The sequence below is a fragment of the Triplophysa dalaica genome, chromosome 13 (genome assembly GCF_015846415.1).
Source record: "Triplophysa dalaica isolate WHDGS20190420 chromosome 13, ASM1584641v1, whole genome shotgun sequence".
Classification (NCBI taxonomy): domain Eukaryota; kingdom Metazoa; phylum Chordata; class Actinopteri; order Cypriniformes; family Nemacheilidae; genus Triplophysa; species Triplophysa dalaica.
This window is the reverse complement of record NC_079554.1, coordinates 9801506-9823440: the sequence shown is the minus strand read 5'-3', so window position 1 is coordinate 9823440 and position 21935 is coordinate 9801506. Positions and strand designations below refer to the sequence as shown.

General features: G+C 38.4%; 1 protein-coding gene across 1 annotated transcript in view; it reads left to right on the top strand.

The window, feature by feature from the left end:
- kcnh5a (potassium voltage-gated channel, subfamily H (eag-related), member 5a) overlaps positions 1–21935 on the top strand; it is an 85759-nt gene that overhangs the window by 48454 nt on the left and 15370 nt on the right. The window contains exons 9-11 of the mRNA XM_056764448.1: positions 5062–5261; positions 8802–9054; positions 12399–12595. Coding sequence (XP_056620426.1) covers positions 5062–5261; positions 8802–9054; positions 12399–12595 — 650 coding nt within the window. The remainder of the gene's footprint in view (positions 1–5061; positions 5262–8801; positions 9055–12398; positions 12596–21935) is intronic.

Genomic DNA, 21935 nt, shown 5'->3' with positions numbered 1-21935 from the left:
CCTGAACTTTAAACCTGTGAACCATTTTAAGATAAAGTCTCTTCTTACTCAATCACATCTGTATACAGTAGTAGCACTGGGAAACCTTCACAGTGCATGAATCATTATACTGTAATTGCAAACGATAAGGCTGCTTTTTTCCATTCTCTCAGGGCAGTGCATGAGCGGTCAAGCAAATTTTGAAATCCTCTGCAGTCCGATACCCCTCTCTATTATTTCATCAGCCATCATCAAAAGTGCATCCGCGAGGCCTTTGTTATCCCCATAACCGCCTCATAAAAAGGCATCAAATTGGCTATTACCCTGACCTAATGAGAAGATGACTGCTTCAGTAGAGAAGAGAGAATACATTTATGAAAACAATAGTATCAGAAATGACGAATGTCTGGCCAACACGCAGTCGTTCTTTGACTTCATCAATCAACGTTTATCCAACGCCCATAAGGATCTAATATTCCTTCCTCATGAGGGGACCACCCACTGTCATGTCTTCACTAGATTTGATTAGGTCTTGAATGTAAAGTAATGCAGAATTGATGGAGTTTGATGCTCTTGGAGAGTGAGTACGATGGGCGGTGATGGAAGCTGAGGAGATATTACTGTCCCACGTGTGCTCTGCCCTCCACAGGGAGGTTATACACAGAGAGAGTTCTCCATTGGCGTTCCACTTCATCTTGATGATAGTTGATGTGTTGTTGCAGGAACCACCAGACATGCACTGTAAATAATTCCTTAAAAAATTTAAATTTTCTGATTTCTGGAGCGCCAGAAATATTCTGTAAAATAATAAAAACAAATATTCCTGTAAGATTACATGATTTTATCTGTTTTCTTGTAAATTTGCAGTCTTTATTGTAATTTGATGATTTTTTATCCTATTTCAAAAATAAACTGTAGAAAAGAAAATCCTGTAAAATAACACTTTGGTTTGGGGGCACCAGAAATATATCTTAAAAAAGTTTTTCCTGTTTTCTTGTTTTGATTTTAACTTTTTTGACGTTTTTTTACTGTATTTCAAAAATCGGTGAAAAATCCTTTAATGAAACATAACATTTTGTAAAATTACAGTTTATTGGATGGTATGCGTGAAAAATCTATAAAATAAATATTTTTTAAGTAAGAAAAAGTTTTTTACAGTGTATGCAATTTAAAATCTGCTCCTCTTGTTTTCACACTGTTAAACTTTGCTGTAGTTTTGCAGCAGGTTTTCTAGTAACTTACTGTGGATTTAATTTAAAATTTTGTTTTAAACATAAACCATACCTATTTCTTGTATTTTCTTTCATAAAACAAGACTAAATATCTCAGGTCACTTTTCTTGTTCTCAAAATGTATCATAATAGAAGAAGTATTTTACTAGAAAATAAGACAAAAATGCTCGGAAAGAATGTCCTTTTTTGCTGTATCGTTGTGCTAATGCCAGTTTCTTCTCGCTCATTTTTAATCTCTAAAGTCTAATTGTTTTAATATTGATTAAAGTATAGTTTAATCAAACTGAAAACAGTACTAATAGAAAAGTAGTTTTAAGTTGTAATTAAATCTACAGTTAGTTACTGGCAAACCTGCTGCAAAGCTACAGCAAAGTTTTACAGCGCAGGCTCTCAGTTCCACGTCCTGTTTTAAACCGTTGAAGATCTCACTTATCACTCTGGAGCTTCCAATTCATTTTATTTCAAAACTATTTACAGTACAGCACGTTTCATAATGTTGCATTGTTGCAATGCAGATTTTCAAACTCCACTATCGTATTTAATAAAAAATACAATGAGTCCAGAAAATATAAAAACGTGTTTAGATTCCATGTGAGATGATCGTGAATTTGTTTTGCTTGTTTTAGCAACCACACTTTAATGGTCGTCTTGTTTTCGGAGAAGGATTGTGCCACTAAGCTCTTTCTCTGTGAGATAGAGTCAGATTCAGTTTTCTCAGCTTCTCTGCTCTTTGCGCTGGAGGTAGTTAGTGCCTGTTTGCATGACCTTTATGGTAACAGTGGACTCAGCCACTGTATAAAACAGCCTCATCAATAAACAGTGAGCTCTGGCTTATCTCTGCTTAATTACTCATCAAACGCATATGCGCTGCTGCCTGATGTGCATTGTGTAAACTTTCATTTATTGTGCTGTAGTTGCCTCTGTGTAAAATTGCTGTTAATAGCGTGCAGTAAATGACTCAAGGTGCTTTGAGCTGGCAAAATGACTTCGGACACCAAACTGCTGACACCAAACCACACTGCTGTTTAATGGTTTTCTTTATTTATATATTTTTCACACGTTTTAGAATAATAGTAAACTCATCACACTAAGGAATAATACAATTGGAACTACATGACTTATATTGTTAAAGCATAAGAAGGCATCACATCAATGTTGAATTGAAGAGTCTTCAAAGTAGCCAACCAAAATTGTACAGATTTATAAGCCAGCCTCTTGAGGTCCAACCCTGGCAGGTTTAAAAAATAACACGTAAGAAATGTTCAATCTGTTATGCACTTATTGCTTACTTTTTGTTTATTATTTGCTCCAAATCATTGTTGGCACAATTACAGGTTAAGGACAACACATTATGTGTTACTTTAACCTTAAAGTTGTGCTATCCCTTTTATTTATTAAACACAAAATCAACATTAAATGACCCATAATGGGTTATTATATAACACACCCTCTTATAGATATGGTACCTTCAAGTTTACCTTCAATGCAAGGTTGTGGGTTCGATCTCAGGGGATTGCAACTACCTATGCAAAATGTATAGGATAAAGCAATGTAAGTCGCTTTGGATAAAAGCGTCTGCCAAATACCTAAATGTAAATGTAAATTTAATTCTGAATGAATTGCCTGAAGATTATTCACTTCAGTAAACAGTGTTTGTATCCTTAGGGTCATGCGTTCTGTGTACACCTGTGTTTTTAAATCACAGTTGTTGTCAGCCATTTGTTGCAAACTCCTACTCCTCTGAAAGTTTGCCAATCATAAAAAGTGAAACAAATGTACAGTTCTTGAAAGCCCAATGTCCAAAGAAACCAGATTTTCTAATGAATCTGATTTATTACTTATGCAAACAGTGGTAATGCTTATTTAGAGCCTCTTGTTCTGTTTAAAATCAATATTAAAGTTATTCAGTGGTCCTCAATTCTTGGCACAGCTACAGTGAGACCTTAAGGGAAACAAACCACAGAAATCTTCAAAAAGATTCATGCAGATGACAGTGTTTCTTAAACAGCACAATCATTCTGTGACATATCCACTTTTACAGTATCTGATAAAAAACTGATCTGCAACATAATTGGGATATACACAGATTAATCATAAACATGCCCGCATTGACAGTGTGACAAAATTTAGAAGCCGGTCTTCCTGCGCATCTAAAATCAAATCGCCGCTGTTGGCATGTATTCATCTTGGGTATGTGCATGTGTGTATTTCTAGACCGTCGGACAAGCTGAAAATATGTCTCTGTTGATGACTCTTTATTGCCTCATTCATATTGACTGCACTGGTAAAACAGGCAGCTTACTGACATACTGTATGAATCATGAGCTATGAATTGATCTGCGTCATTGTGCAGCACTGGAATCTTCACTAGAAATGAATTGCTGCATCAGGGCGCAAAGGCTGTTATCATTACTCAGCCTGCTTTCACTCTTATGGGAATTTAATTATTGTTTTGGTCTCCATAGGCTCTTTATGTTTATCAAGCTCCCGCTGCTCTTTGACTTAAGTGTCAAAAGAGTGACGATGTTGAAATGATTGGTGCTGAGATGCTGCGCTTCTCTCTCAATGACTGGAATCTTGTCAATCACTGATATGATTTTAAGTGCATTACCCACAATCTTCTTCTTCCAGAGAAATCTTACCTCTCCGGCTGTGCTGTTCATCCTTTGTGTCAGATCCCTTTTCCTGTCCACCCTCTGAGAACATACTGGTAACAAAATAACAATAGATTTCAGAAACTATTTTGGTCTGGGTTTCCATGGAAACGCTCGGGTGTATGTTAGGATAGGATTAGGGGGAATATTGCCAGTGTCTGCTGGCAAGTATACTGTATATTAGCAGACGGAAAAATCTACATAGCTTGCTTTCGCTTCGAAAAGAAACTTGAAACATACTTAGTGATTAAGCTCTTTAATCACATTCAATGAGAACAGAAAGTTTGACAATTTCTCTCTTGTTATTTCCTCACGACAATACACATACTACAATATACAGTGTATCACAAACTATTGTATTGAGAGTTTTCTATTAACGCCACTTTCTGACAGGATTAACAGTTTTGCTTTTCTATGCGTTGCTATAGTTGATCATTTTAGCTCTTGAAACTCACTTAAAATCATTTTGTTATGCCTTAAAAAAGATTGAATGTAATTGACTCTACACTCTTGCTTAATTTAGTAATCGCAATATCATGAATATGCAAATTATTCCCCGCCTCCACTCAATCAAACCAGCTCAGACAACCTAATCCACTTTAGCAACCGTGTAACGTGATTGGTTACAACATGATTGTGAGAACAGGGGCAGTTTTAAACCATTTTTTAAGAATGTCTTTGGTAAACTGCTCGTTTACTAAGAAAACATTAAGCAATGGTGCTTAGTGATGAATTTGCACAGGGTTTGTCTTATTAGGCCAATATTAAAGAATATTAAAACAGCACATAGACAATATCTTCACCACAGGGGGACTTTGACTTAAAATGCTTAGTTTGGTGACTGTCAGAGATGGGATTTGGTAAAGCCTGTTTGCGAGAATTGCTATTCAGTCAAATAAAAATGTGTAAAACTAATTGCGTTTGAAGGGCCCTTAAGTTTTTTCAGGGCTGATGGTTTATCTTATCCACTAAAAAGTCAACATATAAGATCACGTGACATCTCATTGCATTTTCACCCAATAGGATCTGTAAAACCTCTCCCCAGCCAGCATTTCACCACCGTCATTTTACTTCGATACAATGCAGTACTCCTAGACACTGAAAATTCATTTCAGCCTTTGATTCTTGTTTGTTTCTATACAGCGAGCTTTCTAAAATGCCCCTATAGCTGACATTCTTCCCTCACTGATTTGCAGCTCTCCTGTACGCCACCATCTTTGGAAACGTGACCACCATCTTTCAGCAGATGTACACTAACACCAATCGCTACCACGAGATGCTGAACAACGTGAGAGACTTTCTGAAGCTTTACCAGGTGCCTAAAGGACTGAGCGAGAGAGTTATGGATTTTATTGTTTCCACGTGGGCCATGACCAAAGGCATAGACACAGAGAAGGTGGGTAAACTTACTTAAATGCTATATTACTGTTTCCAGTATTTTTCATCATGGACAGACATGTCTATTAGGATTGAACTTCAGTGGTTATTGATTTCAGACTGGGAAACAAATATTTTGAAAATGCTAGAGACGGTGTAGTTATGGCATCTACCACCAGGGGCGTACTGAGCTCACTAGTCACATTTTGAGCTTGTTCATCTGAGCTCACGATATGGTTTTAATACAAAGTGTTGTTTTCATTCACTTTGAAAAACAACCATAAGTTGTGATGAATCGAGTAGACTAAAAACCCAAAATCAAGATTTTCCACTATAATATTACTGAAATAAAGGTTGATAATTTACTATTTCCATTATAAATTCACTAAACTAAAGGGAAATTTGTTACTTTTATTTACGTTTTTTTGACGCATGCCACCATTCTGTCAAAAACAGGGAGGTGGAGAAAAAAGGGTCATTTTTTTCTGTGCAAGTGTCTCTCCATCAAGACCCTCAATTTTATTTCATTTTAGAAGAGAAATGGAGAATTGTATTATCTCCCAGGAGACATCAGCCCCCGGGGATTGTAGTTGATCTATCCAACCCTGAGCTTAAACCTATAAAGGATCCTCATGAGTGATTTTCATGCAGCGCTGGGTGAGATATCCTCTCCATTTACTGACGTATGGATTGGGCATAATGGGCAAATTTTAACATTTTCAGCAAAATGAGGGGGGAGCAGAGGTGGACATATGCAAGGCAGAAAACGTACCTGTCAAAGTAACTTTCGAGTTATAAAGTAAGTTTAGTTTTAAAGTGCAGAACATGCGCCAGCTGTCGGGTTGTTAGACAGATCCAACCTATATGTTGAATGGCAACTGCAAAAAGTTAACTTTTGTTACCTGATGGAGCAGTTTATAATATTCCATTCCATTCCATTTTCTACCGCTTATCCGAACTACCTCGGGTCACGGGGAGCCTGTGCCTATCTCAGGAGTCATCGGGCATCAAGGCAGGATACACCCTGGATGGAGTGCCAACCCATCGCAGGGCACACACACTCACTCATTCACTCACTCACACCCTACAGACAATTTTTCCAGAGATGCCAATCAACCTACCATGCATGTCTTTGGACCAGGGGAGGAAACCGGAGTACCCGGAGGAAACCCCCGAGGCACGGGGAGAACATGCAAACTCCACACACACAAGTTGGAAGCGTGAATCGAACCCCCAACCCTGGAGGTGTGAGGCGAACGTGCTAACCACTAAGCCACCGTGCCCCCCAGTTTATAATAATTAAATTTAAATATATTTAGCAAATTCTTAAATATCTTAATTACTACTTTTTAAACTTTATTAATTTTGATACTTTTAATTAATTTTAAATCTATATCTTAAATTATCAGTATAATTCAATTATTTGGAATAATTATGCCAAAGCACCTAATCACCTTTAGTGGTTATTGTAAAACAAATGATCGTTTTTTGTACAATATCACTTGTGTTCTGGTGATGTGATAGGAATTAGATCTCAACCATGCACCACTGAATGACTCGCATACTTCTTGGTGGAACCGTTAGTGCTAGAGAGCACTCAGTGTGTGCCGAATGTTTAATGGGCACCTAATGATTTAATATTAATGACATGAATCCATGCACACACATGCATAATGTATGCATGCACTAGTATGTTGACAACATTATAGATGTTTCAGTTATTGGCTACACTGTTGTCTCGATTTTAATAATTCCACATGATTTCTCCTGAAGTGGCTTCAAAATCACTGCCTGTTTGTGTTACCACACACACTTTACATAATTCCCTGTATGATATGATGACACATTCTCAGATTTTGTCATACCCTTGTTAGGCTTTTTATAGTTGGTTCACTGCATGATTCCAAGCTGGATATGTGCTCAGAAATAGTCACAAAAGCAGAATGTCAGTTTTAGTGGATTATAAGAAAAAAACTACCAGAACTTTAAACTGTGTCAGAAATCTAATTTGTTTAGCTTTTATAATGCAGAAGTGACCCGACTCATGTTTATCAAATCAATACTGAACTATGCACCTAAAGAATTGTTAATTCCCTACTCTATTTGTTTATAAAAGCTGTGTGCTGTGTTACACAAACTGGGACCAGTCGCAGCACTTACACATTTTTGTTCTTTTTGTCCATTTGGTTGTCTCTCTGTGTTTTGGCTAAAAGCGTTTGCTAACTGATTAAATGTTAATGTAAATGTCCTTTGCTCAATGACACACTTCAGCATTCTTATTATAGTTGCTGTTTTTGGATTGCCTTTGGAATCAATACACAGTAAACACCAATGATCGGTGTTTCATTATCTTTGTCTTTTATGCATTGGTTATTAAAAATAAATGTGAATTGTTATCTGCTGTGTCTGTGAACTAATCATGGTGATTACACTATGAATTTTATTGATCATTTTTATGATAACTTGCAGTTCTGAAGCTGACTGTTTAGTTCTCACTGTTGATAAAATATTAACGTGATTTGAGAAATTGACATTTTTTAAATCTGTACAACCCGAATCTGAGTTGAGTCCGAGTTGTCTTTTTTTCTTTAACCCATGTAATAACTCTGACTGACACAAAATTCAAACAATTTGAGTTGTTTGATCCATCGCAACATTCTGAGATTAAATATTTTTGTTTAATGACTGCTAAACTGTTGGTAGGCTGGTGCATAAGAGTTAAAGAAACAAGGCTTTAAAAAGACAGAAAATATATTAACTCATTCTCCACCAGCCTACGCCAGCGTTTTTTAACATTTTCACCCAACTTTAATGACTCACAGTAAATTTTCTGTAAAGAATATATGGACAAACAATATGACAAATGAAAGAACAGAGTCTCTGCCTTTAAACAAAAGAAACCGTATTCTTCTATCTTCATTTGTTCTTTTTTATCACCCCTTAGATGTGGGTAGGTTTCTTAAAAAATACATCACTTTGATTAAATAGCTGAGATCATTAACGATTTTTTGTCAAAGATTCCGCCCAGTTTACACTCAGAACAATCATTAAAAAACACTAAAACATATACGTTCTAGGTTCTGGGCTTCTGTACTTTTTCCCAAAGGTGTGTAATAGCGCCACCTGCTGTACAACAGTACAAACACTGATTGCCGTAATAACTCGTCTTTGCGGGAAACGTTTTTTTTTAAATGACGAGATAACTCGTCAACGGCAGTGAAAGAGTTAATATATGACAAACTACATCAATATAAGAATTTAAATAATGTCAGAAAAAGCATAGACATTTTGTGTAACGTGTGCAACAGTGAATGCAATTATGTTTATTTATATTTAAATAATTTAAACTGCAATCAATCTTTTATGTCTGTTTACTTATTTATTTGTTAAGTAACCATAAAAAAGTTTGATAATGCACTTTCAGTTGATATTTATTAATCGTAATCTGGACCCAGACTAATGTAATTGCAATTTCAAAACTGAAAATGCTCAGATTTTTTACCTTTTCATTGGTGTTTACTTTGCTCATTTATTCTTGCATTCTTTGCATTACCTGCAGGTTTTGTCCATCTGTCCTAAAGACATGCGCGCGGACATCTGCGTACACCTGAATCGTCAGGTGTTCAATGAGCACCCTGCTTTTCGACTGGCCAGTGATGGCTGTCTGCGGTCTTTGGCGGTAGAGTTCCAGACTACACATTGTGCTCCTGGAGACCTTATCTTCCACGCAGGAGAGAGTGTGGACACTCTTTGCTTTGTGGTGTCTGGATCACTGGAGGTCATCCAGGATGATGAGGTTATTGCCATTTTAGGTGAGATAGGACTTTCTTTAATAGGAGAGAATGGGGTTACTTGTCACTTTGGGAGGATTACACAAAATCTGTAGCTCAGGGCCTCAAAAACATTTTATCTTATCATTAAGAGTTCTCTTTAAGTTTTTTCTTGAAACCTATTCATACAGCTGCTGGGTGCCATATGTAAATACAGATAAAAAATAATAATAGCACATTAAAAGAAAGTTTTTAAAATAAAAATGTTGACATTTAAATAAAGATTTAAAAAGTTGCCAGATTTTAAAAGGCAGGCTAAGAGTCACAAATTAAAGAAACATATGTTCAGCTAATTATCAGCCTCTTATACGGTCTACATTTAGTAAACAATTAGTAGATATTGATATAAGCATGGATTTACATAACCGACTAGAATAACCACAGCTGATAGTAAGATGAGTTGTTCTTATGATTTAGGAGCTGTCTTAGTGCTAAAATGCTGAAAATACACTTAATGGAGGAGTCCTTAAATTCGGAATGACACACCCATTATTTTTATAACTTTGTCCTGAATCTGCAAGTTTGGAGCTGCTTTTTACCTGGCGGTTTATTTTAATACTTTTGTTTGATTTTCCCTGTTTTGTGGATTTTATTTTTTCCTCTATAATAGTTTTACTGTTTATATTTAGCTGAAAGTCTTAAATAGTAGGCGTTAAATGGCAGGGTCTAATTGTGACAACTTACCCCATATACCGCGAAAATGGGATAGATCACTAAACACAAACTGGCCTTTACCTTTATCCTGGACAATAATGGAAAGGTTTTATAACATTGTTGTTGCCTTTAGGCAGACAAGTGCCTGCGAGTTGATTTTAATAATGTATAATCATCATTGCAACATTTTTTCAACACCTGGTTTCTGTGTAACTGGCTGCTATTGTTATATATTTTCTGCACAATATGAAACAGGATCACAACATTCTCATTAAATCCTAGGAAGCCCAAATGCATAAGCCGGTGTGTAGTGGTTTTAGTACAACCTCAGAGCTCTACAGCTCAAGTTCATACAGGAACTCGCACAGTGATCTCCTCATTCTCTGAGGTGCCATAAAAGCCCACACTGTGTTCCGTTCACTGCATGTGACGTTTGTTACTCTGGCCATGCGGTATCCTTATCCTGCCTAAATCGAACTGTGGGTACTGCTTTTAATTGATTTTCGAGTCGTTTATTTCACAGGATGTGCAAGGGGTAGTTCATAGTCTCCAGTGCTGTAACAATGACCAGATGTTGGGCATATTGGAACTTTAAAAACAAATACAGACCTTTTCTATAAAATATGTTTTTTTCAGTTTTCTCTGTTTGTACGGCTATCTAATTTCTTATGTTTTTATGCGTCAAATTCCGGAACGCGGCAGTTATTACTGTATCTCTTTAAAGTCGGATAAGGGACTAGAAGCCAATTCAAGCCCTGAACAATAAAGACATTTGGGTCGACATGTTCACAGACAGGCACGTTTATTTAAAGGTCTTTGGGGTTTTTTGTCTCATTCTGGACGTTATCTTTTGATCTCGTAATCTCTTGAGTTGTGCTGATTTGCTGTTGCTACAAATACCTCAGAAGACTTCACATTCGACCTTACAAAACCCTAGAAGAAAGAAAGTGCGGTCTCTTTCTTCTAATGGGGAATCAGATCAGATGCTCTTTTGCTTTAATGATTATGAAATGAAATCAGACGTGAGCACTGTGAGTTAATTAGCCCCAAGGCATTTACTTGAATCCACCGCACTGAACCTGCTGCGCTCCTAATGATGCCCCTCATCAAAGCACTAAATGCTGGCTTCTTTGGACAGATGCTCTTACAAGTGTTGTGTGTGACTTTTACGGATGCACAGTTATTGTGAGTGTAGTGACTGGATCATTGAGAGGAAAGCCATAAACCCCCTCACTCCCTTTTGTCCTGGTTTCTTGATTATTCATCAAGAGACATGAGCAAAACGTGGCTCCAGAGGTCTGGTTTTAGGTTTTGAACTCTCACCGAGAGTGTGATAACCCGTTGGTTTCTCTGTAGGATATTTACGACTCATGGGCTTCAAAGCATCAGTGATAAGTATCAGTCTCATCTCTAACTTAACATCTGAGGCTAACCAGAGAAACTTCTCTGACAAATAGGAACTAATGTGATTTATACTATCCTTTTCTGTTGATGTATCTAAATGTCTAGGTTGTGCGTTGGCGCTCGTGCCATTTTAAATAATCTGTAACTGTTGAATATACAAGTTTTGATTTAGGGTTCATTTGATGTTTTCATACGTTGGGATGATTCACAGTTCAATGCCTTGCATGTTTCATATTTTACTACTCCTCTTTGAATTCCCTATATGATGAGCAATGTTATAAAAACATAACATGCATCATACTATGTCCATAACTAAGTTAGTAACTAAAGGTATTAAATGCAAACCGACCACACTGTCAGAGCTATGCAAATGAGGTGCCATGAGAAACGAAGGAACTTTATCTGGCAAACTTATCACTTTCATTGCATTGCCCTGCAGACCACCTGGGGCTAGGGCAGGTATGCATTTATAAACACCACCACCGATCCGCTTCGTATACCCCTTTTGAAAATAGGAATTGGAAGGGAAAGAAAGAGGACGCGGAGGACAATCCAACTGACACCCCAGCTTGGGGATCCCCTCTGGGGAGTCCGATTAGGCCATGGAACTTTGCACTCAGAACCTAAACTCAGCGTTTGAACAGGAATGCATTCTGAAACCATTTAAGATTTTCATCCACGCGCATACAGATATTGGTCCAACACCGGGATTGCAAGTATCCGTCTCTAAATATAGAGTAGCTTCATTAAGAGCGTGCCTCTTTGTTAAAGATGATTTTATTGGTTTTCAGACATGTTTTACCTGCCTCGCGGCCATGCCCTCCCTCTCTCTCTCTCTCTCTCTCTGCACTTCCTAGCACGTTTGTGTTTCATGTCTTATGTATTTGTTTGTGTATTTGTAAACTCATCCTTATTTTAACATGCAGCTAAATTTGCTACAGAGAATACCTGTGAAAAACAGATTAAAGGCTCAGTGAAGGCAGTATAACGCCAACTGTGTGCGGACACTGTTTTCTGAATAATAGATGTTGCTGATTCAGCTACAATCAAGCTTACAGCTCTTTAGATGAAAATGGACAATAATTGAATTAAACCTTGTTGCACAAAATGAAGTACATAGATGGTCAAACACCAAATATGAACTCCATTAAACACTCATGAAAACCTGAAATACCAGCTGTATAGTTGTCTGTGTATTGTCAACTTATGACCAGAACGTTCAATGTTAAATGTTGTTTCTTTCTACAACCTCTTTCTGTCTGTTTTAGGTAAGGGTGACGTGTTTGGCGACGTGTTCTGGAAGGAAAGCACTCTGGCGCATGCGTGCGCTAATGTGAGGGCTCTGACGTACTGCGATCTGCATGTGATCAGGAGGGATGCTTTACTCAAAGTGCTGGAGTTCTACACTGCATTCGCCAACTCTTTCTCCCGCAACCTCTTTCTCACCTGCAACCTCCGCAAGCGAGTAAGCACCATCCTGTACACTCATTTCTTTCATCACAAAATGTCAACTGATCATTTCATGTTGTCAGGTTGTATAGTTTTTCTTTCAAGGAAAATATGCTTTGAATTAGCTTTTTTTTAAATATAGTTTATTAGCATACACAAAATAATCACATAAATTTAAATGTATTCTTCTCAAGGAAAATATGCATTGCATGAATACATTTGTGCAATATATTATCAAACACAAAATAATCATATGTAACTTTATACATCTGACCCATTGTTATCTATGTCTAGCTACTATACTGTACTTCATTCTCTTGTGGACTTTTTAAGTTCTTTATGATTCTTTAATCAAAGTATTTTTCCTATTTTTTGATGGTGGAATCAAGACAGAGTATCTTTGAGACTTGATTTAAGCAAAAAAAGCATATGGATAATGTTTATAATGCTTTAGTGCTTTCACGTTTATAAACTGGGCGATTATAAACCATGAAATTAATTATTCTTTGTTTGTAAATTGCTTAAATATTTGTAATGTTTTTTTGAAACGTTAATTACTTAAATACTAAAAAATATTTATATGAATATAAATACGTAATAACTGTATTTGATAATGCTTAACCTAATATGAATAAAAAAATTAAAGGTTTTAAAACATTTTTTTAAGTAAACACAAACAGCCAGTGGCCTTATAACGGCTGGTGTGACTGAGCTGCTAGCACTTTAAGAATTTCGGTAAAGTGCGGATCCAGTCATAGACTTCCCAAAAATGTTCTCCCCAAAACTGTTTGTTTACTTCATACCCGATTGTGTTTAAAAAACTAGACAGACATTTTGACACAATTATATGTGTATTTTACCGATTTGCGCGCTGATGGGAAGCATTAGGTCAAGTATGATGTTTTTTTTTTGTATTGCATCACTTAAATGTCATTAGGATATTATTGCTTCGCCATGTGTTCTGTTCATTTACGGGAGTGGAAACCAGGTAAGAAAAAAGTTTCACACAGATCGCTCACTGACTGACATGAGAGACAGGCAACATCTGTGCATTACCCTCGTGAAAAAAATAATGCATCACAAATTGATCAAATTCATTTTTGCTATCTTTGCATTTATTTTGATTAAGATTATGCCGCAATAGCCGAATCACAAAATACTGTGCGGGCCTGTTGTGATTATCCAGATTTTTATATCATGAATTATATGTGTACATTGTCGTCTGGGTGTACACGCACACTAAAGTTAATACCTTTCTTCGTCTTCTGCCAAAATTAAATAAGATTCCTTGTTTCTATTCCAGACCATTTCCGTTCTGTAGTCTTCTCTGTCCTCACACTGTAAGATTTTATTTTGTCGAGCAGCTCAACTGCATGGTGATGTTGGGATAGGTTGAAATCAGACATGGGGTGTGTGTGTGTGTGTGTGCGTGTCTGTGTCAGACCCGGCGTGTGTGAGAGTGGCTGCAGTCAACATTGTGTACACAGCATCGAGTTTTAAACGTCCAGTTACTGAATTCCTATTATTATATTTCCAGGCCAAAACATTCAGGGCTAGATTATAAACAGTCGGGGCTAGAGCCCCGAATAAATAGTGCTAGCGGCGTCCATAGTTAACAACATTCTTCAAAATATTTTCTTTTGTACGATGACAGAATTTTTATTTTTGGGTGAATTATCCCTTCAATGGCCCAGATTTACTTAATAGGACTAGTTGTTATAATCCCACAATTTCAGCACAGTTTAATTGCCCAATAGAACATTTCCAACGCCTTATGCAGGAGGAAGCAGTCAAGAATATGAATAGAGTAAAGGAGGTCTGAGGTTTTACTGGTTCGTCGGGTAGGCATCATCTGTGTTTGGACATAATCCTTGCCATTATCAGAGAGACATCTCATTAGGTTTGCCTTTTTAGAGAGTTAGTCTTTGCGTTTTGGGGGATGGCGTTTGCTGTCACTCTCTTGGTCTCTACTGCTGCAGCCAAGCACTTTAGTACTTGATTGTGGCGCCATATGTATCTCCCCTGTGTCAAGCTCCTCTTACAACCCACACAAATATGTTTGGTGTTTGCTGGATCCTGTCCATACCAATCATGCAGATTTGTTGGTGAGGCCAAACCAAGTCCCCCTCTGCCATGTTGCACTTGTCCCACAATGTCCTTGTGTCTGAGGGCTGCCTTTGCATCTTCTACCGCTGTTGTTGTGTTCCATTTCCTTCCTGTCGCTACTGTTGGAGCAGCACCTCTTACATAGGGATCACAATATTCTTTGAGCATCAGTTCTAACCTTGTTTTGGTGCATTTATAGTCCTCCACAAGGCTTGAAATAGTAAAAGAGAGAGAGAACTCAATTCCCGTACAGCCCTATGTTGCTAAGGCATTGGCAAGATCTAGAAAAAAAGACATGTAGGTCTTTCTTCTCTTTTTTTTGCAATTTGCAACTGGTGTCAGATGATGTTAGCATGTTCCATACATCCAGAGAAACCCCCTATGCCTGCCTTCTGCACTAAAGTGTCAGTTAAGTTGTTTCTCTTCAGAAATCCTGAGACTCTGTTTTCCACAAAGCTGAAGAAAATCTTACCTTCAACGTTCAATAGGCTAATTTGGCGAAACTGGTCAATAGTTGAGGAGTTTTTATCCTTGGGGATCAGTAAACCTCTTGCCTTACCCCTGACCTTTGGTATCACCTGTTTTTTCCATGCCATAGCCAATCATCTCCAAATGTACCTCAACACCCCATGGGCTTTCTTGTAGAGCCTGTTTGGTATACCGTTGGGTCCAGGAGCTGAAGCTGATCTTGCCAGGTTTACTGCACACTCCACTTCGCTCCATTTAGGGGGCCTTGTGTCCATCTGGTGTTCTGGTTTCTGATTTGGTGGGATGTCCTCTGGAATTGAGATTGGCTCATTGTCGGAATACATTTTCCGTAGGTCTTCCTCAATAACTGTTATAGGTACTTTAAGGGTACCAGTTTTCTTCTTGCTAAAAATGCTACTGACAAACTTATAAGAATCTTTGTAGAAAGCTGTCCTGGTTCGCTCCCTTTCCTTATGTTGCTTTCTCTGTTGCTCTTTGCAACAAGGCCAGGCGACTTCTAATATCGCCTTGTAGTGCCTCTAGGCCCTTCCTTTCCTCTTCTGTGGCCTTCTTCCACTGTTTCCTCAGGCTCCTCCTTTCTCTGACAAGTCAGTCGATTATTTTTCTTATGTACTTAGGACTGCCCGTCGTCTCCTTCTGTGTGACCTTGGGATCTTGCTTTTAACTCCAAATCTCTCCACCCCATTCATTTAGATGATCCAGCCATCGTCCCCAGTTTTCTTTGGACATCTTCTTTTTGGCCTGCTAAAAGCTGGACGAGACCCGAGGCCCATTCTTTTTTGCAGGATTGACGCCAAAGTATCTGAGGTCTTCTTCCTTCCATTTTCCTTTCTATTACTTGCTGTGGCTGGGAGTCTCTGGTTTGTTGACTGCTGGTAAGTGTATGCCTGGTTGGACTTCATCTGGGGTTCTGATACCCTGTGGGCTGTGGTGCTTGTCCCGCCACTGTGCTTCACCCGACTGATTTTCCCAGCCTCTTGTGAATTATTGGTCAATGCGAGGCCCCTCACTAAGCTCTCTCAGGCACTTCTTCCTGCCCTGATGGATTTTAAGACCGTTCTCTGATGTTACCTTTGTCCAGCCGCAAATGCATATCCGTAGTTTCTGTCATGTTGTTCCAACTCGTGCTGTGCTGATCACCTGGTTCTTTGTCATATCCATTCCGAATTCTGTTGCCATGTGATCCACCGATGAGTCATCTTGCGGCCCGCTCTCGCAGACTCCAGGGGTATTCTTCTCTTGTGTTGTCAAAAGTTACAAACTCTTTCTTATGCCTTCATACAATCGTATTTTGTGTATGATTATTTGGTCTATAAACACAGAATAAACAAAAAATATAAATGTGACTACTAGCAGATAAAAATAGATAGATCTCGCAATAATATTAAATATATTTTAAATACATTTTAAATAATATAAGAATTTTTTGATCACAACATTTTACATCATGATCAATTTGACGTTTTCTGTGACTTAATCCTAAACTGTTGCCTTTTTCTGGTTTGTCACAGATTTTACATCCAACACTTTCATTGTAATTTAAATAATTGCGCCCCTTTGAATGTTCAAGCAATAACCACCATGCTGCATTCCTTGTGTTTTTTTCCTCTTACTGTACTGCATGTTTGATTGTTTGTCTTAGAGATTTAAACTCATCTTGGTGCACTTTAACCTTGCCTGAACGTGAGGTGTGCAGTCCTGCTGCGTTCAGGCTGTACGAGTTCACAGCTTCGCTGTGGCTTTCAGACCTGGCCTCATATTCCTTAAATACATAATTGATTCATTCTGACAGACTGCCCCTGAAGAGCACTGGGTCTCGTGGCTAAAGAAAGAGCTTCAGCACTCACAACACATAAAGACCTCAGCTGTGCACTTTTTACACTGCTATTGAGAGTTACATAACTTATATTTAGGTATATAGATTTCCTCTGTTACTTATTTGAGGAAATAGTGTGCTAAAAATAGCTGTGTTGATAATCTTTAGAGCAAAAATCGTTCTGGCATACCTCGTCACACGCTTGATAAATTCTTTGGGCAGCTAGTGTAGTTTAAATACATTGAAATCTATGAAGACAGACAGGAATCGCTGAAGCGCAATATTAATTTATAACCTCTGGCCACAGCAAAAGTAGCATCTGTATAATAAGAGAATAATTATTTATAAAATAGTATAATTAATTAATTAGAAGGTCGTCAAGGTCTCAGAGTGCATGATGTTTCATACTGTGATATATTTGACATTGTGTTGCAAACATTTTGCATCAACACTGCTGAAAAATCATGTTAAATATCTACCAATACATACTGTGTTAGACTTTGATGTCTTTATTGATATCACTTTTTGCTGTTTAGTGAAAACAGTAACTTTGTAACTGTGTCTATGCTGACCACAGTGAGGTGAAAATGGTGTGAAATTTTTAAGGGCAGACTGTTGGTTTCTTTGGCAATAGTGTGACAGAGGCCGCCCAATCGTCCCGCTGTGCCCAGTCAGCTGGGTAACACTGCTGATGGGCCGCTTTACTGAGGAGAAACTGCCACCCACAGAGCACATTCTGAATAAAGCATGAGTCAAATCAGCAGGCGCTCACACACATTTATCATGCATAATGAATTAATACGGCCACCTACTAATATTATGAACACCTATTGTCATCTCATCCTTACCATGACACTACGTCCTACACATACTATAATACTGTATGACTTAGCTTGCAAAGGTCTGAATACACTATCTGCTAAAGTAACTACCTGCATTTTACACTGAAAAACTAATTTCATTTTCACATTTTGCTACTTGTCCACTTTATGTCCAAATATCCAATTTAGGTTAGTTCAACACTGTCTAAATAGTAAACAACATGATATTTTTATGTTTAGTCATTCAAGTTGGGACTACATGAATGCTTTGTGTTGTGTTAACCTAAAATTGGTAAAACTGGGCAGAAGATTTCCAGTTCCCAGCATGCTTTGTTTTCCAGGCAGCTAAAAAAGTACATCCTCCTGTTTGGTTATGGTGTGTCTATCCAATTGTGTTAAGGCCATGTGCTCAACCCACAATCCCTATTTCCCTTTGCTAAATCAGCAGAGAATTCAAACCATCTTAAATGAATACTCCCGCATCACCCGCTGGGCTCACAACTGTTTGTCTTTGACTCCTGATTAGTGTCAGATCGCTCTTTTTTTGAGCTGATTCATCTCAGCAGCAAACCCAAAGAGGAAGCAGAATCCTCCACACCTGCCACGCTTTCATTCTAACAAGATTTACAAGGCCTTCAGAATGCTACAAACCCCTGCCAATAAGGTGGGCGAAGCAACTTATCACCCCCTCCATTACCAGCAGTGAGTGCAGAGATGCTCTCTCAGCAACAAGGGAAAGATTCATCGAGAAGTCATGAGCACATGGAGTATCCTTACAGACAATAAGCCACGCTCAACAGAACAGCTTGTTTGTTCGCTTTGTTGCCCAGCGATGCTATGCGTGTCTATTCTCCTGCAAAAGCTTTTCCAGAGTACAGCAATTTTGTATGCTGTGAATAATTTGTTTTTAGAGCTTACAGTATTGGAAAATTTAACAAACATACTTCTTAGTTGCCACTCAATGTGCCCTGGTATCCCCTACAGTGTGCATACCAAAGGTCCACAGAAAGATAGTACTGTATTATCAGGCATTTTTACCTTGTGTGGACTTTTTTGGTTTGATCCAACATCATGATTACGTCACGGCCTTAGCTGGGGGCAAAACAAGGGGAAAACTGGAGGTGGCCAATACAAATCAGCTCAGAGTCGGCAACATAAGGAGGTTAAAATATCATCTTGCTGTGTTTTTGAGTGCCAGAATCGACTGAGTGAAGGCTAAAATCCGACATTTTAACAAATAGACATAGCATTGCCAGAAAAAAGGACGAAAGTTGCAGTTGAACACAATGAAACTAGCCGACTTCACAGAAACAATCACCAAAGATGCTTGCATTTACAGCGCACACATTATATCATTTAATAAACTATTGACTTATGTTTTGTTGGTATGGATTATAGTTTGGGTATGCGTCTAAAAACTCAAATATCCCCACTTAATAAGGACCAGGGGAACAAGTTAAGTTATTTTTCACATAACTTTAACCTTATACAAGCTAACTTTGTTAGTTGTAGAACTAGCAGTTATCCAACCACTGGATATTTAACATAAAGAAAACTGTTTGTCTGTACTTTTTCTACAGTATTCATAAATTATGTTTTATTAACAAAGTTCGGGAGGTGACGGAGCATATTATCAAGCCGAGCTGATCCGAATCAGCAAACACGGCTTCTACCTAATCAGCTCAAGCGAGCTATACTATAAATATGGCAGCCAATTTACCACCGTCACCTTCCGACTTTCAACATCCATCCACCACCTTGGCTTTTCTCCCGAGTTTCCTTCCGAGTTCGGTGCACTCGCCAGGGGGAGAGCCCGCTCCCGGACAGCACAGCAATTAAGCATACTTCATACTTCATGCCATAACTGTTATCTGGAATGGTGAATTCGTGAAGTGTATAGAAAAATCCACAGATAGGGAGCAGTGAGAAGGTTGTTCAAGCTGCATTTGCTAACGTTTGCCACTGTTAGTAGGCATCTAAAGAAGTGACGTTATTTCTTTCTCAGTTTGTCTTGACTACACGCTTGGCTTCTTTCTCTATGTGGTATGTATGTCCGACCACTCAATCCATCCATTGAGTGAGCATGTACATGTAGGCCAATCTGGTTGAATCCGTTAAAGTTTTCAACAACAGTCACAGCATTAGTAGCTCGCTAGCATTAGTAAAGTGTCGGGGGAATCTTTCTGCCTCCATCTAGGCTCCGCCCACGAAAATGCGTAACAATGTTTACTAACAAAAGAGGGGTCATAAATCAAACTAAATTATGTATGAAAATGCAAAACTGCTGAAAGTTTTGTGTCAGGGTTAGTTTGAAGAGACCCAACAGATGAGGCGTTTTCTACAGTAGCCCTAAACAGACAAACTGCTCTCCAAAGCGCATTTCGGAAATACATGATTCGGCGAAGAAGCAAAAACGTGACGGCATGATATCCTGTGTCAGCTGCAATAGTGCTCCGAAATAGAGGGGTGGAGTGAGCCGTTGGTTGCAATTTGCAACCTCACCGCTAGATGCCACTAAAATCTCCACATTGCTCCTTTAAACTTTCTGGATGTTTATTTATGTGGAACTTAGAAGTTGTCTTGATACGTAAATACACCATATGCACCAGAAACAAAAATAAAGAGTATATGTGGAAATGCATGGAGATGCATTTTGCATTTGGTTGGAATTTCTTTAAAAGGTGTTTATTTCTACATTGTACCAATAATTCTGACAAACCTTAAAACAAATGTCTCTTTGTATAACTGCTCTTAGATTTTAGTATCTTGTGACTTATTCCATTTGGTCTTCATTCCATTTGCGCTCTTCCGGAAATCGTCCTTTTAGACTTTGATGTTTGTGTTTGGAGTCTGTTCTGTGGGTAGAGACATGAATTGATTAACTACAGCTTTTTGGCTCATGGAGCAAAGGCCAAGATAGGTATTGATCCCCAAACAGCGACTCTAATTTAATGGCTTTCAAAATGGCATCCGCTCTGTGTAGCCAATGAATTCTTGACAGGCAGCATTATAGGCAAGTGAATAGAGTTAAATGACTGAATGCAAAGAAATGTCAGTTATTCCTTAAAAAGGAATCATCATGCTTTTTACTTTGTAAAAGTGGGCAATAATCTGCTTATTGGCTGGCTATGATTGGAAAGTGCTGAGTGGGGCGTTCCTGGGCCGGAGATGCCTCAGCATTGGGATGGGGAGTGGAGACCATCTCCTGGCAGCGCCTCCTGCTGTACTTAAAGCAGCAAGCAAAGAAGTGTTGGATAGGTGGGGGCGAAGGCAGCATAAATGTCTGCCAGATCCCATTAATCTTAGATTTTGCTGTGTTGGTAGACTAAGTGCACTTTTGTTTCAATTCCCCCACATGCTTTTTGTCCGTTACCTCCATTCTGCAGTGCGGAAAAGCATTCTTTTGAATACCATTGTCACATTTTCCACAGTTTTTCATTTACTGTGATTATCTCCAAGTGGATAAACTTTATGTCAACAGCAATCAAATTAATTAAAATAAAGTACACTTGTGGGTCTAATTTAGTTTATTTGCTGTGATGAATTTGTGTGATGAATTTTCAACAATTATCAGATTTGTTTGCTTTTGTTTGGCTTAGAGCTTGTAACACTCCCATCAGTCCGTAGTTTGGTTTTCCACGCTTTTGCCCCAAGGATGTAATTTCGAAATGCTCCCTAACCTGTCCCTCGCTATTTTCCCTGCACCTGCCCTTCATCAGACTCATTACCCCGACATTATTTATACTCTGCCTGTTCATGTGTTCCTGGTCTAGTCTAAAATATAAGTGCGTCCCAAATCGCATACTTATGCACAATGATATGCCATTTTGTAGTGTAAATAGTGCGAGTAGTGCGTTTACTTTGAAAATTCTCATTTTAAGTACCCGGCTAATGCACTTTTTAGACCGAAAATATTAAGTGTGGAACTGTGGGCACTTTACGCACTCAATGGTCGCAGTTTCGTTTACATGGCGGAAGGGAGGCGGGGCTATCAGACGGTGCTCAAACAAAACTCTCCTGCAGAGTGAAAACGCTTCAATGTGACGATGACTAACGTAGTGCTGGGCAAATCAGATGAAAACTAAATTAAATGAACAATGCACAAGTATGTTTTTATTCACATG